Source organism: Hyla sarda, chromosome 1, assembly GCF_029499605.1.
Source record: "Hyla sarda isolate aHylSar1 chromosome 1, aHylSar1.hap1, whole genome shotgun sequence".
In the NCBI taxonomy this organism is placed as follows: domain Eukaryota; kingdom Metazoa; phylum Chordata; class Amphibia; order Anura; family Hylidae; genus Hyla; species Hyla sarda.
The window spans coordinates 392559351-392582824 of NC_079189.1; the positions used below are offsets into that span (position 1 = coordinate 392559351).

Below are 23474 nucleotides of genomic sequence, written 5' to 3' on the forward strand. Positions count from 1 at the left end.
GCACAATACTGAATATTAATTCAACCGATAACACAGAATAATGGTCTGAATATAGTTTTGTTGGCAGCTTGTGAAGTTATCACTTTAGATGATGTCCAGCTACCCATAAGACTGTAATTATATGTTTATAGATATAGAATAAGCAATGTTCACATTTAACTGTTGTAAAGTTTTAAAGGTAACATGCCATGTTTATTGTTAGTGTAGTTCCACAAGCATTAGACACCTATGGCAAACCAGTTGTAGGGGGCTTAAACATAATAAAAGGAAGTAGCAAAATATGAGAAGCAATCTTCTATATCCAAAGAGGAAAATCGCTATTGTTAAAATAACATTACAAGACAAAGTCTTTCTTGGCTTTGGTTCTTGCTAGAACAGTCTTATAAATAATGCATTAGCACAACGTCACTGCTCACATTAACCTATGTACATCAGTTAGTACTGTGTGGGTGAGTTCTTGTCAGATTGTGTACTAAGTAAAATAAATTACTTACATAAGGTATATGTGTTTGCTTTTAGCCTTACACAGGCCCATGCTCGTGCCTAGTGTATTACAAAGGATGCAGACCCAGTCCAATATAAACTAACAATTGTTCACATCTAGATGATTCTTATTCTGTGGTTAAAATAGCAATTCAGAATAAACTAAAGGATGCAAAAATAACACTTACTGGATGTTGGGGTTTGGGCTGTGCGTAGGACCTGTTAAGAAAAACAGAACATTACATTATTTATACAAGATTAGTATCACACATTACAAACTGATAAGAAACAATGTGCAACTAAAATGTTAACACTATGTCTTGTGCAAAACAAAGTTTACTTAAAGTATTAAACATTCTGCACTGAACCGTAGGCAATTTCTATTTTTCTCCCATAAATGTCTTCCATTTTCAAAACATTTAGCTGCACAACAAATATTTTGAGCTAAAAGCGAATTACATGCTTACCAAGTCTCACAAAAAGAACACCAGTTGCAGTAATAGTCTTTATCCCATTGGTGGCGACACACTGATAGTAGCCTGTGTCTGTGGTGTCAAGGTCTTGTATCCTTAGCCTTGAACCATAGTCTGTTTTTCTTATGGTGATTCTCTTTGGTTCCTGCACCACTGGAGCATCATTCTTCAGCCACTTGACATTTGGGAGTGGATTTCCTGCCACTTTGCAATGAAGGGTGGCTGCCTGACCCTGGACAATGGTGATGTTATTTACAGGCTCCAGAAATGTCAGAAAATGTCCTGGAGGGATATAAAGATATAATGAAACTAGATGTATTCTATTGACATAAAATGGTTTATACAATAAAGAACCAAATGCATTTGTTATCTATAAATGAATCTAACTCTTGAGATAATCTTGAATATTTAATTCTTATGTTTTAAGTTCCGACAAATTTCTGCACACGTCAAGTCTCAGATATAAGGGGTTAGTGGAAAACTCGTGTAATGCATTGTGGACGGTGAAATCATCTTTTACAGCGTGCCTCAGATTCTTACAATCTCAAGAGATTGTGAACTTTTCAACACATCAATCATAGTCCTGTTTCCTGCTTCTCCATACCTAGGGGGACAAGTGCCTGGCAGATAAAATGTGTGCATGTATCTCTGTGAGCCTTTATGAGTGTGTTTGTGTGTGTACAGAAGAATTTATAAGGGAGGTGGATAACACTGAAAGGGAATACATTTGAGTGCTAACACAGATGTGTCTGGCATGGGACATTACCAGCTGGAAAGAGCAATTATTCGGTTGTTACAGATTCGACAGCAGAACAAAAACACAGCCCCATTCCTCACAAACTCAAGAAACTTCAAAGTCTTGGGAATTTGGCCCTGTAGGTTTTGCCACTTATTTCTCCCTTTTTAAAAATAAATTACAAGCTGTATAAATAAGATCAGAGCAGAATGCTTATGTAACTAACATGTCTTGCCTCCATAATTGCTCATTTGCCAGTAATGTCCGTGCGTCAATAAGCCGCAAATATTTATCCTGAAATAACACATTACAGGCTCCTAACTGTGGAATACAGCATAAAGTAACATACAAAGATATATGCCTACTGCCTCATGGGAATATCATGACTGGAACTAATGGAGTATAAGACCCGTTCACACTGTAGAATTTATGTAAGGATTCCCATTGCAGCAGCCTTCCACTGACTTCAACGGGAGGCTGCTGCAATGATTAAGCTGCTAAATTTTCTCTGCAAAATATCTGCCACGGATCCTGATTCCATCTAAAGAATGAACATGTTCACACGGAAAAGGCCATTATTCTATAGGACTTTGAACATCATGGGAAATTCCATGCAGAAATGTTGTAGTGTGAACATGCAAATGTGCATGTTCTAACCATGTGGACATCTAAGGAGTCTACATAATGCACCTTACCTTTATATGCCAAATTCAATCTACATCTCCTTACAATCATTCACCCCCCCCCCCCCTCCGCAGCGCGATTGCGCGTGGGGGGTAGATCCACTATAGAGATAGCCGGGGGGCTTACCTCTGCTTCAATGGTGTCCGTGGATCTGTCATTGATAGAGCCTGGCTGGACTAGGCTCTATCAGTGGATCAATGGAATTTTTTTTTAATTAGTAAAACATGACGGAAACTATACAAGTCTGGTATTGCTGTAATCAGGCCGGCCTAAAGTATCAAAACATCATTTTAGCTCAACCACAAGGTAAATGGTGTAGAAAAGAAAACCACCAAATCTGCAAAATTATCTTTTACTATTTCAATTTCACTTCACCGATTATATAATATATTTATATTTTGGTTCGGAGAATATGTTATTGAAAAATTAAAAAATATTTAAAAAATATTACAAAATATAGTATATTATGTCATAGTAGGTAGTTATGGCTATTATAGGGCGAGGAGGAAAAAAATTAGAGTGTAAAAGCGGATCGCCATGAGGGACAAGTAGATTTTGCTCCGTTTTAGTCCCGTGGACAAGTAGTTTTTTATTAAATTTCCACACCCCTGCCACAGAGCTTTGATCGTTCCCTTTTCTTTGAGAACATTTAGCAAAATTTCCAATATGTTGAGAGCTTCTAAATTTCTAAGTAGGCTAATAAACACATTTGTATGTCACATCCATTGTCACCTTTATTTGTTTATACTCAACTTGTGTTACTACATATCTGAAGTAGAATCATTTAGGCTCACCATCTGATGTGTTTAGGGTCCTCCCCACTTCAATGACAACGATGTTGGGGGAATTTCCACTGCCCAACGACCCTTTTTGTTCTGGGGCAGATAAGCTGCCACTAGAGAAGTCTAGCATGACTTACTTGCCTCGCGCCCAGCAGAGCCAAGCATTCATGTGTATGGATTAATCTGAAGTGACAGCTGTTGCCTGCAGTATGGTTCAACTGACAGCTATTGAAGGTATATAACTGCCTTTAAAGGGGTACTCCGGTGCTTACACATCTTATCTTCTATCCAAAGGATAGGGGATAAGATGCCTGATCGCTGGGGTCCCGCAGCTGGGGACGCCCGTGATCATGCACGCGGCACCCCGTTTGTAATCAGCCCCCGGAGCGTGTTCGCTCTGGGTCTGATTACGGTCGACCGCAGGGCCGGTGGCGTGTGACGTCACGCCTCCGCCCCCGTGTGATGTCACGCTCCGCCCCTCAATGCAAGCCTACGGGAGGGGGCGTGATAGCCGCGTGCATGATCACGGGTGTCCCCAGCTGCGGGACTCCCGCGATCAGGCATCTTATCCCCTATCCTTTGGATAGGGGATAAGATGTGTAAGCACCGGAGGACCCCTTTAATGCCACCACAGTGCTCACCATAGTACTAATCATGTAGAGGGATATTTATACAGTTTATATATTAAAGCTGACAAACATTACACATTTTGGTCGGCCAAAAAGACCAATTTAGACCATGTCAACTATTGGAACATTTTAATTCACAAACAAGTAAGACTGATGCTCATATCTGTGGAAGACATGACTTGCGGTGTTGTATTACTTCCTTTTATTTTCGGCACTGTGATTAGAATATCATTCAGGCCGATGATCTCTTTCCATCTATGCTACCCATTACTTCTATCACTTGTTGGGCACAAATCACAGCAATGTGCAGCTGATAAACAAGGTATTTGCAGGTTAAAAACATGATTAGCCAATGAATGAGCATTTGCTTGTTCGTCACCTGATCACTAGGCCTATTAATCAGGATGATTATCGGCCTGTTTGTTTGACAGTTGCCCTGTGTAATAGGTCCCTAAGTTGCTCCAACCAAGTAATCTCGTCACATATTTTTACACTGTAACATAGATAAAATGATAGCTTATTTGCTTTTAACATTTCACTAGTGTTCACAAAGACTTGTTCCAATCTGAGGACACTTTGTCAGTTACATAAAACTTTGGCTCAGTTCACACTGGCATTACTGTTCTCCATTCAGGTTTCCCATTTTTGAACAGTAAAGGATGTGGCACAATATCTGCCATAAAACCCCCTGACAGAAACCTGAAGGAACCCATTATAAGTCAATAGGATCAGTCAGGATTGGTCAGTATCTGACTCAAATAGGTCAATGATGCCATTGTGTGCAGAACATAACATCTAAGCACACAAATCCCCCCAAAATTACATATAAAGAAACTCAGTCTTAAAACTGAAGCAATAAAACAGCAGTTGAGATACATAAGACAACATGTATTACTCATATGCCTGTCCAGGCCCGCATTAGCCAACTACTCTCATTTCTCTACACTGCAGATTTATTGGACTGCAACAGGAACTACATAAGTAAAGCCTAAGCTAGATAGCAGACCACAATGTTAACAGTATACAATGAATGTGTCATCAGTCAGTGATTGTAGGGAAGAAAGAACTATATAATGAAAAAAGAGGAGTATTTCATTCCTTGAAGCCAATTGGAAACAACATTATCTGCAAGAACTCCTAAGAATATACAGATTTCTCAACTGCTTTTTATGATGCACAGTCAGAACGAGGCCATACGTAATTGTTGAAATAAAGATGAGACACTATTTATCCTGCCAAGAGACTGAAGCTTTTAGGCTGGTCATAAAACCAACTAACCACAGGCAGTAATGAGAGTACTTTCCTTACAAGGTCATTGATAGGAAAAGACATTGGAAGGCAGTCGAGCTCATTTAAGAACATTTGTTCTCAGCTTTTGTTTGTTATGATCTTTTATAAGCTTTGTGCTAGTATTGTCTTCCTGTACACAGAATGCATCCTGGTTACAAGTGTAGGTGTCTATCTTTAATTTAGTAGTAACATTTCACACTTGTATACTGTTTATGCAATTATCCACCTATCTAGATATAAACTCAAAGGAAGCTAGAATGTCCCTTCACAGAGAACCAGGATTTTGCAGCTGCATTATAGTAGTTTTTGTCTGTATATTTAGCCATGTCTTTGTAAAATTATGCCTCATAAAGACATCTTTTAAATGCCATTTTAACTGGTGTACTCAAAGACCATAACCCTTGTGAAGGTCTCTTCATATCATTGTTCACATGATCTCTGGCCCAGTTTCTGGCTAACATTACATCTGACACATTGCTGTCTTGCTCAGTACTATAAAAGCCTATGAGAGCAGTGGTGTAGGTAGATTCCTGGCTCATAGCTCAAAGCCGTGCAAGCACCTTCTGATGGTTTGTGTGGACACTGTTCAATGCCCTAGGCTTGGTATGTGACATCCAAATTTATTTAAAGTACAGAATGTATTACTACCATTATTCTAGTCTGACAATCCATCAGTGCAGAGGTCTTGCTGTCATTCCATTTCATCATTGATCTCCCAAGTACAGGTATATGCAACATTGACATCTCGGCCTACATATACAGCAATCAGTGATAAACCACAGTTTATGAGCACTCTCTCCAATAGTTTTACAGAGAAAGAAATTAGATGTCACCATTACAGTACAGAGTTGATCTGTCATGCCAGCCTAACCCATCTGCTGCCATTGTGCACACTAGTGAGCAGTGTAGTTAAACAGCACATATGTATAAATCTAAGGACTGCACCATTAGCCTGTTAATTTAAAGTTAATTTTTTGAGCAGGGAATGGGGTGGAAAAAGAAATAAAAAACTGTACTTGCCCCTCAACTCTCTGTCACTTTGGTTTTCCCTACCAGAAGTGTATTGTAATGTGTCACTGGCCTCAAAAGTCACATGCAGTACATGTAGGCACATGTACCCCCCAAGAGTATATTCACACAAGCAGGTAAGAGTTTTCTCCTGCATGTTTGAGACATGGTGGGATTTTGCAGCAGAAAATCCGCAGTAGACCCCGTTATGTAATCTGCTCCAGATTTTCTGCTGTGGAGAATCCACTGTGGGAAAACCCACCAGGGCTGAAACTTGCAGAGGGGAACTTTTTGTAAATGCACCCGTGTTTATGAACCCTTTGGCTATAGCATCATGTGCACGATGAACAGGGGATGCCATCGAAGTCATCGTCGCAGTGGCAAACTGAGTTGTTGTTTCTTCCTTTATTTCCAGGCCATAGCCAATTGTTACAAAAGACTACAAGTGAAACAGACAGGAAGGAGTTACAATCAGTAAAATGATAGTTTTGTACTATATAACATCTTTTCTCCCTTACTTCAGTCTCTCACTTTTAATCTCACGTTGACAGTACATGGGAATAGAGAAAGTATTTCTTAGCACTAAACTGTGAATATACGTTACTGCGACACATTTTTCCTCTGAACACTATTGATTGGATGTCATGGGGATCATATGGAGACAGAGTAGGAGAGCACTCCTATACATACAATACTGTGGATGGACTGCTTGCCGCTCTATGCAGTGTGGCATTGTCGCAGTACATATGAGGTTTCCAGGGATGCGATCCAACAACCGGCAGGGTGCACACACTGAACTGAAGCATTAATCGTAATAACACAAGAAAAGTGTATGTGCACTCACCGTCCGGTTGAAGCCTTTCTGCTCCTAACGCCGGGTCTAGATGACGGGATCACATCAGACGGGCCCTAAGTGCGCTCAGAAGACAGCGAGGCAATGCCGACATTTCGCGCCTTTTGGCACGAAATGTCGGCATCGCCTCGCTGTCTTCTGAGCGCACTTAGGACGCGTCTAATGTGATCCCGTCATCCAGACCCGGCGTTAGGAGCAGAAAGACTTCAACCGGACGGTGAGTGCACATATCAGTGCGACACTTGATGTAATAAACCAGTAGCACCACTCTAGAATAGCATACCCAGCCACACTTGGAACAACGGTTACTAATCCACACTATTTTATTATAGGCTGGGTTCACACACAGTATTTTTAGCCCAAACCAGGAGTGGGTCCAAAACACTGAAAATATAATTTTTACATTAACGTTTTTTTCTGTGTCGGTTCTACATCTGGTTTTGAGTAACATACTCACTTAAACAGTATGTGTGAACCCAGCCTTACATGTTACATTGATGGTGTGAAAAACTATCTTTTCCAGCCGATGTAAATCTGCTCCCCTGACAGAAACACTTTTCATTCATGCTTCCAAATGTTTTCTTGTGTTTTAGTCATAAACACTGCGCTACAATGTTTGGCTTACTTCTCTCATACACATGAGGAGCAATGCAAAAGCATATTTCTCAAAACACAGATCACATAATAAGAAATACTGTATCTTCTTCTGTATGCATTTTCAAGTGTATTTGGAGTTTAAACACAAACTTAAATTGCTCATTGCACAATGAACAAATCTTTACAGCAATGTTCAGTATGGGGAGTTTATTTACTCACATTTCAGTGATAGTGTGTTATATATTGTAGAATATAATTGGTAATAATGGTCACATATTTAAATGTGAATAAAAAATAAATGTGAAAAAAACTAATGTTGAAAAATATAGACCAGATTTCATATATCTATATATGTGTATATTAAGGTGTAAGGTACCATATTTTTTATATTTACCATATCTATATCTTACACCTTAATATACACATATCTAGATACCGTATATACTCGAGTATAAGCCGACCCGAGTATGAGCCGAGGCCCCTAATTTCAACCCAAAATCCCAGGAAAAGTTATTGACTCGAGTATAAGCCTAGGGTGGGAAATACATCATCCCCCCCTGTCATCATCCAGACCCCCGTCATTAACATCCTCATCATCATCACCTGTCATCATCCAGACCCCCGTCATTAACATCCTCATCATCATCACCTGTCATCATCCCCTTGTCATCATCCCACACCCCCCCTTCATCATCCCCTTGTCATCATCCCCACCCCCCTTCATCATCCCCTTGTCATCATCCCACACCCCCCCTTCATCATCCTCATCCCCACCCCCCTTCATCATCCCCTTGTCATCATCCCACACCCCCCCTTCATCATCCTCTTGTCATCATCCGCCCTCAGTGGTCTTCAACCTGCGGACCTCCAGAGGTTTCAAAACTACAACTCCCAGCAAGCCCAGGCAGCCATCGGCTGTCTGGGCTTGCTGGGAGTTGTAGTTTTGAAACCTCTGGAGGTCCGCAGGTTGAAGACCACTGCGGCCTTCGACATCATCCAGCCCCCTCTCACCCCCTTTAGTTCTGTACAGTACTCGCCTCCGCTCGGCGCTGGTCCAGTGCTGCAGGACTGTCCGGTGAGGAGGTCGTCCGGTGGGATAGTGGTTCCGGGCTGCTATCTTCACCGGGGGCGCCTCTTCTCCGCGCTTCGGGCCCAGAATAGAGGCGTTGCCTTGACGATGACGCAGAAGTACGTTAGTAATGAACGTACCTCTGCGTCGTCGTCAAGGCAACGTGACTATTCTGGGGCCGGGCCCGAAGCGCTTAGAAGAGGCCTCCCCGGTGAAGATAGCAGCCCGGAACCACTATCCCACCGGACGACCTCCTCTCCGGACAGTCCTGCAGCACCGGACCAGCGCCGAGCGGAGGCGAGTACTGTACAGAACTAAAGAGGGTGAGAGGGGGCTGGATGATGTCGAAGGCCGCAGTGGTCTTCAACCTGCAGACCTCCAGAGGTTTCAAAACTACAACTCCCAGCAAGCCCGGACAGCCGATGGCTGCCCGGGCTTGCTGGGAGTTGTAGTTTTGAAACCTCTGGAGGTCCGCAGGTTGAAGACCACTGCGGGTGGGGAGTTCACTCGAGTATAAGCCGAGGGGGGTGTTTTCAGCACGAAAAATCGTGCTGAAAAACTCGGCTTATACTCAAGTATATACGGTATATGAAATCTGGTCTATATTTTTCAACATTAGTTTTTTTCACATTTATTTTTTATTCACATTTAAATATGTGACCATTATTACCAATTATATTCTACAACATACAACACACTATCACTGAAATGTGTCCACATATTTATCAACAAATCTACTAATGCTGAGATCATAAAAATAAATTAATATACTAATATCTATACCCCTCCATATTCTTCTACATATTCTTCTATGTCTTCCCTTTCCCATGCCTTCTTTTCCATGTTTTTCCTCTGTCCTATCTGAGATGACTGTGACATCACCATCTAGAGACTATAAAAAACGAGACCGAATCCTATAGATTAGATATCCTACAGCTACTGAAGAAAATGTCCGTGACATTGAAACGCGTCTAGCCTGCCACATAATATATACTCTATTGCACATTAACCATAAAGGCTATTATAACTGCCATTTGAGATTTACCATTTGAAACTGCTGGATGCCCTTCATTTGGAGACCACTGCAGCCCGCACGCACATAGTGCCGCGTTCATACACGTGGAACGCTCTCTCTGATCCATCCTCACAGCCCCCGCTTACCAACGTGAGTCCCGGACATCAACTCTATAGGCTGGACGCCTGCCGTGCCAGCCTGGGACCCACGAACCGCCAGAGAACTACTCACCCATCACACAGACGGGCTCACACAGGACGCAGCCGTCCCCAGCACAGGACGCAGTCGTGACAGCCGTACCAGCCGTGCCAGCCTAAGCAGAAGTATATCCTGCGGAGGGTGAGTGGTGCTGTGCACCGATCTTCATTACAAGCGTTACACTAACAATACGCTTCCAAGACATCCCAGCATCTACCACTACTATTAATATTACACTTCTAACACACCCCAGCATCTACTATTATTATCACCACTATTGGCACTATACTACCAACGAACTATACCTATGAACTGTATCTAAAAACTGCACCATCAATGAATTCAACATAGGAAGTATACAAAAGTATACAATCATATGAACTATATCATTAATGGATTCAATGCAATATACACACTGAATGGACTAAGTGCAATAAGTGAGTGAGATAGAGACCTTTTTCTTTGACTACTTTTGATATATTGATATTTTTATTAATATTTTTAATATATTTTAATACCATTCTATATTATACTGTTATTAACTAGTATTGCCGTTCACCCCACGCAAGGGCCCTGCTAAAAGTGACGACATACATTAATTGTAATAATTAATAAATTGTACATTTACATTCATCTATACTATATATACTATTTATTCTCTACTCTATTTCTACCCTACATCTGCAGTACTTTAGAGGACTGGTACTTATAAATATTTCATAGTTATATTACATATACTTTTTAGATTTGTAAATGACTTCTCTTAATCCTTTCAGTAATTTTTAGCAGCTATTTGCTACAGAGGAAAATCTTTTTTTCTTTTCTTTTTTGTGTTGTCCACAGTGCTCTCTGCTGACACCTGATGCCCGTATCAGGAACTGGTAGGAGAAAATCCCCTAGCAAACCTATGCTGCTCTGGACAGTTTCTGACACGGACAGAGGTGTCAGCAGAGAGCATTGAGAACAACACAAAAAAGAAATTCAAAAATTCTCTGTAGCATACAGCTGCTAAAAAGTACTAAAAGGATAAAGATTTTTTAATAGAAGTCATTGACAAATCTGTTTAACTTTCTGGCAACAGTTCATTTAAAAAAAAAAAAGTTTCCCACCGGAGTACCCCTTTAACACAGGAGATGCTCTGCATTTAAAAATGTTGTACATGGCTTTATTACAATTCTATGCAGGAGTCGTATACTAAGGATAGGATCTGGACAGGATCTGATCCCATCCTTGGCATTATATACATGGCTCCTGCACAGGGCTATGAAATGGCAATGTGCTATGGTTTCTCATCATGCATAGGCAGCATACAAGAAGCTATAGGATTGCCAATTGCATCAACTTTGACATCTTCGTTAAGGTTAAGATAAGGATCTCACATCATATTATACTCCAAAGTTAACCTGTATTAACTTGCCAAAGACAGGATTATCATCCCCTTGACCCGTCATGAGTCAAGGCTAGACGTCTACAACATTGAATGCTGCTGTGCGCCACTGTACTGTCACAGTACATAAGCTATTTGCTCAGGGATAATGCCTTGATTTGTGGGTCTACTACAGGGCATGGCTGAATGGGTCTTTCAAATTCCTAAGAAACTACTTACAACGGCTGGCTGAATGTGATATCCGGATATTCCAGATGTGCAACTCACATAAATCACACATGTAACTGTTTCCTGGCCTCTGATGCTTTTCTTCTGTTTCAAATTCTCTAATAGTTTCGCCTGTCATGCTTTATCTCTACAAGAACACAGCGTGGAGTTTGACAGTGTTTTACTATATCATTCAATGTTTTCATTCTAAAAGAATAGATGGAGAGGCGACAACACAGCATCTAAACAATCATACTTGGATGTATTTAGTAATATCTTATATGATTTAGGCCCCTTCATCCACTTGAATGGGACAGTTTACATTCATTCTCAATTTGGACATTGTATCGTGGTACACACCATATAGTGCCAGATAGCATAACGCATCTTGCTTCGATCCCCCGTCCGGCCTGAACAAATAATGACCACCGGATGCACTTTGCCATCAGTTGTAGAATCCACTGTAGTGAGTTTAAGGCTCTAGATTGTGGTATATATGTGAACCCAGCCTAACAATCCTTCCTTCTCAATCTATCCTGAGGATAGGTTCATCAATTAATAATAGGTCATCCTGTAATTGTGTTTAGAAAGAGCACTGTGTGAAGAAATACTGTATTTAACAATATACTCTCCTTTAGCAATCAAATCCATCTTTTCTATTTGGGTTGTTACCTGTTAAATCAAGTAGAGGAGGCAAGCCAAAGCATGAAATCTTATTATACACGATTAACACTGATCCCATTAACTAGAAAAGTATTAAGTCAGCATCTGGCCAATATCCAGTCACTTGTGCCCTCCTGCCCTATGTAAAATAAGTAATATTTACAACTATTTAATCAACTGGTGCCAGAAAGTTAAACAGATTTGTAAATTACTTCTATTAAAAAATCTTAAAGGGGTATTCCAGGCCAAAACTTTTTTTTATATATCACCTGGCTCCGGAAAGTTAAACAGATTTGTAAATTACTTCTATTAAAAAATCTTAATCCTTCCAATAGTTATTAGCTTCTGAAATTGAGTTGTTGTTTTCTGTCTAACTGCTCTCTGATGACTCACGTCCCGGGAGCTGTGCAGTTCCTATGGGGATATTCGCCCATCATGCACAGCTCCCGGGTAGTGACATCATCATTGAGCAGTAGACAGAAAACTTCAGAAGCTTATAACTATTGGAAGGATTAAGATTTTTTAATAGAAGTAATTTACAAATCTGTTTAACTTTCCGGAGCCAGTTGATATATATAAAAAAAGGTTTTGCCTGGAATACCCCTTTAATCCTTCCAGTACTTATTGCTGAATACTACAGAGGTAAATATTTTCGATATTTTTGGAACACAGAGCTCTGTACTGACATCATGACCACAGTGCTCTCTGCTGACAGGAGTAGGAGAAAATCCCCATAGAAAACATATGCTGCAGAGAGCACTGTGGTCATGATGTCAGCAGATAGCACTGTGTTCCAAAAAGAAAATAATTTCCTCTGTAGTACTCAGCAGCTGATAAGTACTGGAAGGATCAAGATTTCTTAATAGAAGTCATTTACAAATCTGTTTAACTTTCTGGAACCTGTTGATTTAAAAAAAAAAAAAAAACGGAGTAACCCTAAAGCACCCCTCATGCATAATTGTGTTTAGTAAACCAAGCAGATCATTGCCTAGGAAAAACTCCCCTTCTGACCATACTTATGGGGACAAAAAAGGTCAAGAATTTAACCCTTGTTCAGACAATAGAATAAGTAGCAATGAAATACAGTGAAAAATGATATGTGCCTTTGTACAGTACAGTATTGGAGTCACACAAATCTGTAATATGACCATGTGCAAAGGCCCTAAGGCTGTGACAGGATGTGTTAAAATGCCTATTTAGAAAGCTGCTTTCTGTAGCTAATACATTGCTATTTCTCTAATTGGTGTTGAGTAAAGGCTGTTCAGCCATATTTGTAAAAGTACATTTTTCCAATAGCTACTAACCAATTTATACATCTGCAATTCCTCCAAAGGATCCTACTTCACTTTACACTGCTCTTCCATAAGTGTACTTCCCTTCAATACTCCATCAGTTATTTTTTGTCAGTTATAGAGGTAATGTTATTAAAGGAGTTGTCGTAGGAGTGAGTATTACTGTTCTTCACTCCCCTTCCAGGTAATAAGCCAACACGGCCCAACAGCTTTCCCCTCATTGAAGGGGGCAGGCTGTGTCGCTGGGGCTTGTATTATATTGTGATAGCTGTATGCGGGTGAAACCAACCACACATGGTGGCCTATGGCTGCACTTGGTTGTGGCAACATGGTGCAGACAACTGTTTAACCCCTGAGTCTATTGACATGAGCGTTAACATGTATACATATATCAACTTTTTTACGGATAGAAAACACTCAATGAAGTCTATGGAGTGTGATTACAATACATATGCACCTATGTATATTGATCAATATTGCACTAGCAATTCATTAATATTTTATCTCTATTTTTCATCCATTTTTCATAGTTTTATGTAGTTTAATTTCCGTCGAAGATGACATCCCCTCACTGTGGCTGATCAGTAATGATTATTGATAATATGATATCATAGTAATATGCTGTTGTGAATCCATATCACTGATGATTACCAATATGTTGTGTGAAATAGGCCTAACATTTTATTCACTCTCAAGCTTCGGGTTGTTCTTAAGCGAAGTCTAAAACTGAGCCAACAGTCTGACTAGGAAATTTCACTTCTGCAGAAACACTTAAAATCTGTCTTTGAAAATGTAGCCTGTTGTGTTGGTGAAGAGACACAAAAGCAGCTGATTGTAATGTGTTGTGATGGAATAAGCATTGGCTCCACACAGCAGGCCACCTCAAAGCAAAGGGGGACAGCAACAAGAAGTCTTTGAAGGTTATTTCCAAGGGTGAAGTGCTAATAAAGGTGTTATCTGTTAAAGTTATGCTGTGAGCAGGGATTGCAACCTAGCTGTGAAAAGGCCCCAGATGTATGGTGGACCTCTCATGAGATTCATCTCCATAGTACAGTGTCTTACTATAAAATTATTAAATGAAAAACTTTTTTCTTTATATCAACTGGCTCCAGAAAGTTAAACAAATTTGTAAATTACTTCTATTAAAAAATCTTAATCCTTTCAATAATTATCAGCTGCTGAAGTTAAGTTGTTGTTTTTTGTCTGGCAACAGTGCTCTCTGCTGACATCTCTTCTTGTTTCGGGAACTGCACAGAGTAGAAGAGGTTTGCTATGGGGATTTGCTTCTAAACTGGGCAGTTCCCGAGACACGTGTCATCAGATCAGAGAGCACTTAGACACAAAAGAACAACTCAACTTCAGAAGCTCATAAGTACTGAAAGGATGAAGATGTTTTAATAAACGTAATTTACAAATCTGTTTAACTTTCTGGAGCCAGTTGATATATATAATAAAATGTTTTTTCTGGATAACCCCTTTAAATCTTATAATAGGCTTGTTTCACATAGCTGTAATACATCCATAACACTCAGACCTCTGAAATTCTAACAGACTTAAAGGGGTTGTCCCATCTTTTTTTCAGTCACCTGTTTGTGTCAGTCACCTTATACAGCATAGCCCCACTTCTCTGTTTCTGTAACACATAAGGTCAAGGGGCAAAAGGATTGATCACGTATCAATCCTTTTATTCTTGTGGAGACAAGGTACTTTCAGAGGAGTATGGCAACCTCTTCCCTCACTCCTCTTTATTTAGAACATACAAATGCCTTCCTGAGCTGGTGTTCACATATATGGGGGACTGGAAAAGATAGCTATTATATGGGTATGGCTACCGGTAGTTTACGTAAGCCTATTGTGACATTATAGCCCCGCCCCCCATGATGTCACATCACGCCCCCTCCCATAGACTAAACAAGTAAACTACCAGACGCAAGTGCCAATGAGGATGCACACCCAAAAACATATAATGAAGAAGAATAATTTTATTATGACATATATCAAAAAGTGTAACAAGGGAAGATACAGATTAAAAACACTTAAAAAGGCTCCAAGGAGCCACACTATGACAGTGGAGCCAATGATGACCACCACAAGACATGAGCAAATATACAGGGCACTCCTTGCACTCACAACACAATAATCAAAAAAATTATAATAATGTGGATAGCAACCCAAATAAGCAAGATGACCCATAGAACCAGTTATAAATGATAAACAATGTAACGGACAGATACTAAGGGGAACATAAGCAGCATAGTCAATAGATGGATAATAAAGAGCAATCACTGGAAATGCAAACCACAAACGGAGGAAGGAGGGAGTAGCCCAATTAGCCCATGTCCATGAGAAGGAAACCCCGCGCGTTCCGTCACCGATGTGACTTCCTCCCATAGACTTGCATTGAGGGGCAGGGCGTGACATCATGAGGGGGCAGGGCTATGATGTCACGAGCTCCCGGAGCCAGCTCCAGCATTCGGAACAGATTGTTCTAAACGCTGAGCAATGGAGTACCCCTTTAAAACAGTGGCTACCTTCTGTTGCTGCCTTTCTTGCACATTTGTTAATTATTAAAGAATGGCCACATCCACGGGGGAATGCTTTCTCAAAGCATCACCAGTTGTAAACTATATAGATAGAATCTTTATAGGGCTTTTTATAAAATAAACTGGACACAGTTGACCTCTATCTTTATAGGACACAGTCTTTTTTAGTAGGAAATAATATCAATAAAATATAAATACATGCTCAGAATTTAAGATCACTAGATAAGGGATAAGTACGCTATTGAATGCAGCATTAGAGGTTCCTATGTACAGCTTTCCAAAAAGCCCTGATTTTATCACAAATAAAAGCATACATCTATATAAAAATAATATAAACAGTGTAGTTAGCGCTTGAAGCACAGCATGAATGCATATACCCGTATTACAACTCACAGTGGTGCCTGCAAAGTATGTGGTCTGATCCGTACAAAGAAGTGAATGTTTGTTTGTTTACTTACTGAGTAGAAAAAAATATTAATCCCAACCCAGGTGAAAATATGCCAACAGCAGAAGCAAGAAATCTCCTTCTAGAGGATAAACAACATTCTCCAGGAAAACAGTCCTGACTAATTGCTTCCTTACTCAGCCATGTCTTGGCCAGACTGCAGCATAGGCTAGGGTTTGTGGCTACAGAATTAGACAGGACTATTAAAGAGCCAGACTGATCAACCATCCACCAAAACAGTCTAATGTCATTGCTCTATGAGCTGCTTGACAACATCTATTTGTGCCATCTTAAAGCGTATCTGTCATAGTGCAAAAAAAAAAAAAAAAAGTGATGTTACTCAGTACCTAATCCTGATCATGTACATATATGTACACATTTTTTATGTGTCTTGGACCTATATATCCTTAACAAATAGCATTTATGTCTGGCTCACTTGCTTTTTTTTTCTTGCCTTCTGGAGGGGGCGTGTCCATCTCTCTCTCACTGTGATGACTCATCTGCTCTGAGTCTGGGAGCAGCCTGGCAGTCTGCAAATCACTGCACAGTAGTTTTTATGCATACATTTTCTATCTGTTCCTAGTAAAACTGGATGCTAATCAACTTAGGTGTGACTATGTGTGTCATTCAGCTTTCAGAGACTCCTGAACGTCTGATCAGCTTCTTTGTCATTTAGGAGTCAGAGAAAGCTTTGGCTGTCCAAGCATGCTGGGAGTTGTAGTTTTTCATTGCAACAGCTGGAGCTGCAGTGTTTATAAAGCACTGTGTTAGAGCAGTGTTGCCTTTAGATGTTGCAAAACTACAACTCCCGGCATGCCCACACATCCTCTGTCTGTAGTTTTGCAAGAGCTGGAGGCTACACAGCTGGAAAATACACAGCTCTAAAATAGAGTTTTACATAGATTGTACCCCAGCTGTTGCATCATGGGAGTTGTAGTTTAGGAACAGCTATAGGCTATAGTGGTGCAATGGTGATCTCCTATACTGGATACCAACATGCTTTATGGCCGGTATCCAGTATGTTGTATAATACAGAGTAGTCTGTCTGCATAAAGACAGATGACCACTAGTGGCGGCTATTTTCATTTTTGATTTATTAGTAAAATTTTATTTTTTTAAATAAATGTATATTTTAAAAAGTAATCTTATCAGTAGTACTACAAAGTATAAAAAGTTTTTCATAATGACAGTGCCTCTTTAAGTATGAGCCAATTATGCCATATTAACATGTGTCATCCCCAAGATGCCTACTGTCATGAAAGTAAAATAGTACTGAGAATGACTGCAGCACATTATCTATTTTCGAGGATGTAAACTATGAAAACCGATGGCCAAAGAGGAACACATAAAGATAACATCAGTTTGGAGCCATTTTAAGACTATATTATGGCACTGCATAACTAAAAATATACGGTACTCAAAAATAATGTTAGTAGCTGGACTACCCCAAATAGTGTCCCCGTAAAATATCCTGTCGTTTTTAGTATTGAATGGGGCTGACCTATATGTATAATACCAGACACAGTTCATGGACAAAATAAACCTATACAGAAAAAATACCTTGTACATTGTACCATATCTTTAGGATATGCCACATTGTTAGGATATGCCATATCTTGCTGACTGGTGGCGGTCTGACCAATTAGACCTGAGCATCATGCAGCCATGCAGGCCTTATATGGGACAATTATCTACTTCAACGTGGAGTTTAAAGGGGTACTCCGGTGAAAACCTTTTTTCTTTTAAATCAACTGGTGGCAGAAAGTTAAACATATTTGTAAATTACTTCTATTAAAAAATCTTAATCCTTCCAGTACTTATTAGCTGCTGAATGCTACAGAGGGAATTCCTTTCTTTTTGGAACACTGATGACATCACGAGCACAGTGCTCTCTGCTGACAGCTCTGTCCATTTTAGCAACCATGCATAGCAGATGTATGCTAAGGGCAGCATGGTGGCTCAGTGGTTAGCACTGCTGCCTTGCAGTGCTGGGAACTTGGGTTCAAATCCCACTAAGGACAACAATAAATAAAGCGTTAATATTATTATAATAACGTCAGCAGAGAGAACTGTGTTCGTAATGTCATCAGAGAGCATTCCAAAAAGAAAAGAATTCCCTCTGTAGTATTCAGCAGCTAATAAGTACAGGAAGGATTAATATTTTTTAATAGAAGTAATTTACAAATATGTTTAACTTTCTGCCACCAGTTGATTTAAAAGAAAAAAGGTTTTCACCGGAGTACCCCTTTAACCCCTTGGGGACGGAGCCCATTATGACCCTAAGGACGGGAGCATTTTTTGCAAATCTGACCACTGTCACTTTAAGCATTAATAACTCTGGAATGCTTTTACTTATAAATTTGATTCCGAGATTTTTTTTTCGTGACATATTCTACTTTATGTTAGTGGTAAATTTTCGGCGATACTTGCATCCTTTCTTGGTGAAAAATTCAAAAATTTCATGAAAAAATTTAGCATTTTTCTAACTTTGAAGCTCTCTGCTTATAAGGAATATGGATATTCCAAATAAATTATATATTGATTCACATATACAATATGTCTACTTTATGTTTGCATCATAAAATTGATGAGTTTTTACTTTTGGAAGACACCAGAGGGCTTCAAAGTTCAGCAACAATTTTCCAATTTTTCGCAAAATTTTCAAAATCGGAATTTTTCAGGGACCAGTTCAGGTTTGAAGTGGATTTGAAGGGTCTTCTGGTTAGAAATACCTGATAAATGACCCCATTATAGAAACTGCACCCCTCAAAGTATTCAAAATGACATTCAGTCAGCGTTTTAACCCTTTAGGTGTTTCACAGGAATAGCAGCAAAGTGAAGGAGAAAATTCAAAATCTTCATTTTTTACACTGGCATGTTTTTGTAGACCCAATTTTTGAATTTTTACAAGGGGTAAAAGGAAAAAAATCCTCTCAAAATTTGTAACCCAATTTCTCTCGAGTAAGAAAATACCTCATATGTGTATGTCAAGTGTTCGGCGAGTGCACTAGAGGGCTCAGAAGCGAAGGAGCAACAATGGGATTTAGGAGAGTGAGTTTTTCTGAAATGGTTTTTGGGGGGCATGTCCCATTTAGGAAGCCCCTATGGCAAAAAAAAACACATTGCACACTATTATGGAAACGACACCCCTCAAGGAACGTAACAAGGGGTACGGTGAGCCTTAACACCCCACAGGTGTTTGACAAATTTTTGTTAAAGTCGGAAGTGTAAATGAAAAAAAAAAATTTTTTCCACTAAAATGCTGGTTTTTCCCCAAATTTTACTTTTTTACAAAGGGTAATAGGAGAAAATGCCCCCCAAAATTTGTAACCCCATTTCTTCTGAGTATGGAAATACCCCATGTTTGGACGTCAAGTGCACTGCGAGCGAACTACAACGCTCAGATGAGAAGGAGTGCCATTGAGCTTTTAGAGAGATAATTTGTTTGGAATGGAAGTCGGGGGCCATGTGCATTTACAAAGCCCCCCGTGGTGCCAGAACAGTGGACCCCCCCACATGTGACCCCATTTTGGAAACTACACCCCTCACAGAATGTAATAAGGGGTACAGTGAGCATTTACACCCCACTGGCGTTTGACAGATCTTTGGAACAGTGGGCTGTGCAAACAAAAAAATTAAATTTTTCATTTTCACGTACCACTGTTCCAAAAATCTTTCAGACCCCTGTGGGGCGTAAATGCTCACTATACCCCTTATTACATTACACGAGGGGTGTAGTTTCCAAAATGGGGTCACATGTGGGTATTTATTTTTTTGCATTTATGTCAGAACCGCTGTAAAATCAGCCACCCCTGTGCAAATGACCAATTTAGGCATCAAATGTACCCGGTGTGCTCTCACTCCTGAGCCTTGTTGTGCGCCCGCAGAGCATTTTACGCCCACATATGGGGTATTTCCGTACTCAGGAGAAATTGCGTTACAAATTTTGGGGGTCTTTTTCTCCTTTTACCTCTTGTGAAAATAAAAAGTAAAGGGCAACACCAGCATGTTAGTGTAAAAAATTTTTTTTTACACTAACAGGTTGGTGTAGACCCCAACTTTTCCTTTTCATAAGGGGTGCTCTCACTCCTGAGCCTTGTTGTGCGCCCGCAGAGCATTTTACGCCCACATATGGGGTATTTCCGTACTCAGGAGAAATTGCGTTACAAATTTTGGGGGTCTTTTTCTCCTTTTACCTCTTGTGAAAATAAAAAGTAAAGGGCAACACCAGCATGTTAGTGTAAAAAAATTTTTTTTACACTAACAGGCTGGTGTAGACCCCAACTTTTCCTTTTCATAAGGGGTAAAAGGAGAAAAAGCCCCCAAAATTTGTAGTGCAATTTCTCCCGAGTACGGAGATACCCCATATGTGACCCTAAACTGTTTCCTTGAAATACGACAGGGCTCCAAAGTGAGAGAGCGCCATGCGCATTTGAGGACTAAATTAGGGATTGCATAGGGGTGGACATAGGGGTATTCTACGTCAGTGATTGCCAAACAGGGTGCCTCCAGCTGTTGCTAAACTCCCAGCATGCCTGGACAGTCAGTGGCTGTCCGGAAATGCTGGGAGTTGTTGTTTTGCAACAGCTGGAGGCTCCGTTTTGGAAACACTGCTGTACAATACGTTTTTCCTTTTTATTGGGGGGGGGGGCAGTGTAAGGGGGTGTATATGTAGTGTTTTACTCTTTATTAGGTGTTAGTATAGTGTAGTGTTTTTAGGGTACATTCACACTGGCGGGTTACGGTGAGTTTCCCGCTAGGAATTTGCGCTGCGGCGAAAAATTTGCCGCAGCTCATACTTGAAGCAGGAAACTTGCTGTAAACCCGCCCGTGTGAATGTACCCTGTACGTTCACATGGGGGTGGGGGGGGGCAAACCTCCAGCTGTTTCAAAACGGTCTGTCAGTACATGCTGGGAGTTGTAGTTTTGCAACAGCTGGAGGCACACTGGTTGGAAAACCTTCAGTTAGGTTCTGTTACCTAACTCAGTATTTTCCAACCAGTGAGCCTCCAGCTGTTGCAAAACTACAACTCCCAGCATGCACGGTCTGTCAGTACATGCTGGGAGTTGTATTTTTGAAACAGCTGGAGGCACACTGGTTGGAAAATACTGAGTTGGGTTCTGTTACCTAACTCAGTATTTTCCAACCAGTGTGCCTCCAGCTGTTGCAAAACTACAATTCCCAGCATGTCTGATCACAGAAGGGCATGCTGGGAGATGTAGTTATGCAACAGCTGGAGGTACGCAACTACAACTCCCAGCATGCCGAGACAGCTGTTTTCTGTGTGGGCATGCTGGAATTTGTAGTTTTGCAACATCTGGAGTGCTACAATTTAGAGACCACTGAACAGTGATCTCCAAACTGCGGACCTCCAGATGTTGCAAAACTACAACTCCCAGCATGCCCAGACAGCTGTTTGCTGTGTGGGCATGCTAGGAGTTGTAGTTTTGCAAGATCTAGAGGGCAGTATAGAGATCACTGTGCAGTGGTCTCTAAACTGCAGACCTCCAGCTGTTGCAAAACTACAAATTCCAGCATGCCCACACAGCAAACAGCTGTCTGGGCATGCTGGGAGTTGTAGTTTTGCAACATCTGGAGGGCTACAATCTAGAGACCACTATGGTGGTCTCAGACTGTAGCCCTCTAGATGTTGCTATGCAACTACTCACCGGCTTCCATCGCATCCGGGAGCCGTCCTCTTCTGCCGCACGCCGCCGCAGATCTCCGTCGCCTCCCGCCGATCCCCGTCGCTCCGCAGCCTTCGGAGGGGTAAGTGGACTCCGGCGCCGCTCCTCTTTGTTTTCCCTGTTCTGCCCCGCCTATTGTGGGAGGGCAGGATGGGGAAAACGAAAGTAAACCCCTCCGCCCCAGATCTGCTATTGGTGGTCGCGTCTAGACCACCAATAGCAGAGATAGGAGGGGTGGCAACCCTGCCACCTCACTCCTATCGCTACAGGGGGATCGTGGGTGTCTTAGACACCCGCGATCCCCCTTCTATTCCGGGTCACCGGGTCACCATAGACCCGTGATGACCCGGAATCGGCGCAAATCGCAAGTGTGAATTCACTTGCGATTTGCGCCGATCGCCGACATGGGGGGGTCTAATGACCCCCCTGGGCATTTGCACGGGGTGCCTGGTGATAGATATCAGCAGTCACCCCGGCCCGGTCCCCGCCCGGCGCGCGGCGGGGGCCGAAATTCCCACGGGCGTATGGATACGCCCTTCGTCCTTAAGTACCAGGACACAAGGGCGTATGCATACGCCCTTCGTCCCCAACAGGTTAACCCATTAAGGACCAAGGACGTACCGGTACGTCCTTGGTCCTGCTCTTCTGATATAACGCGGGGTTACACAGTAACCCCGCGTCATATGACGGCGGGCCCGGCGTCATAGTGAAGCCGGGACCCGCCTCTAATAGCGCGCAGCGCCGATCGCGGCGCCGCGTGCTATTAACCCTTTAGCCGCGCGCTCAGAGGTGAGCCGCGCGGCTAAAAGTGAAAGTTCCCGGCTAGCTCAGTCGGGCTGTTCGGGATAGCCGCGGCTAATCGCGGCATCCCGAACAGCTGACAGGACAGCGGGAGGGCCCCTTCCTGCCTCCTCGCTGTCCGATCGCCGAATGACTGCTCAGTGCCTGAGATCCAGGCATGAGCAGTCATGCGGCAGAATCGTTGATTACTGGTTTCTTATGAGAAACCAGTGATCAACATAGAAGATCAGTGTGTGCAGTGTTATAGGTCCCTATGGGACCTATAACACTGCAAAAAAAAAGTGAATAAAGATCATTTAACTCCACCCCTATTAAAAGTTTGAATCACCCCCCTTTTCCAATAAAAAAAAAAACACAGTGTAAATAAAAATAAAAATAAACATATATGGTATCACCGCGTGCGGAAATGTCCGAATTATAAAAATATATCATTAATTAAACCGCTCGGTCAATGGCGTGCGCGCAAAAAAAATTCCAAAGTCCAAAATAGTGCATTTTTGGTCACTTTTTAAATCATTTATAAATAATCAATAAGTCCTATCAATGCAAAAATGGTACCGTTAAAAACTTCAGATCACGGCGCAAAATATGAGCCCTCATACCGCCCCATACACAGAAAAATAAAAAAGTT

At 41.3% G+C, this 23474-nt stretch overlaps 1 protein-coding gene across 1 annotated transcript in view; it reads right to left on the reverse strand.

Moving 5' to 3' along the window:
• ROR2 (receptor tyrosine kinase like orphan receptor 2) overlaps positions 1-23474 on the reverse strand; it is a 166056-nt gene that overhangs the window by 33603 nt on the left and 108979 nt on the right. The window contains exons 3-4 of the mRNA XM_056525695.1: positions 951-1238; positions 672-702 (exon numbers count right to left, since the gene is read on the reverse strand). Coding sequence (XP_056381670.1) covers positions 672-702; positions 951-1238 — 319 coding nt within the window. The remainder of the gene's footprint in view (positions 1-671; positions 703-950; positions 1239-23474) is intronic.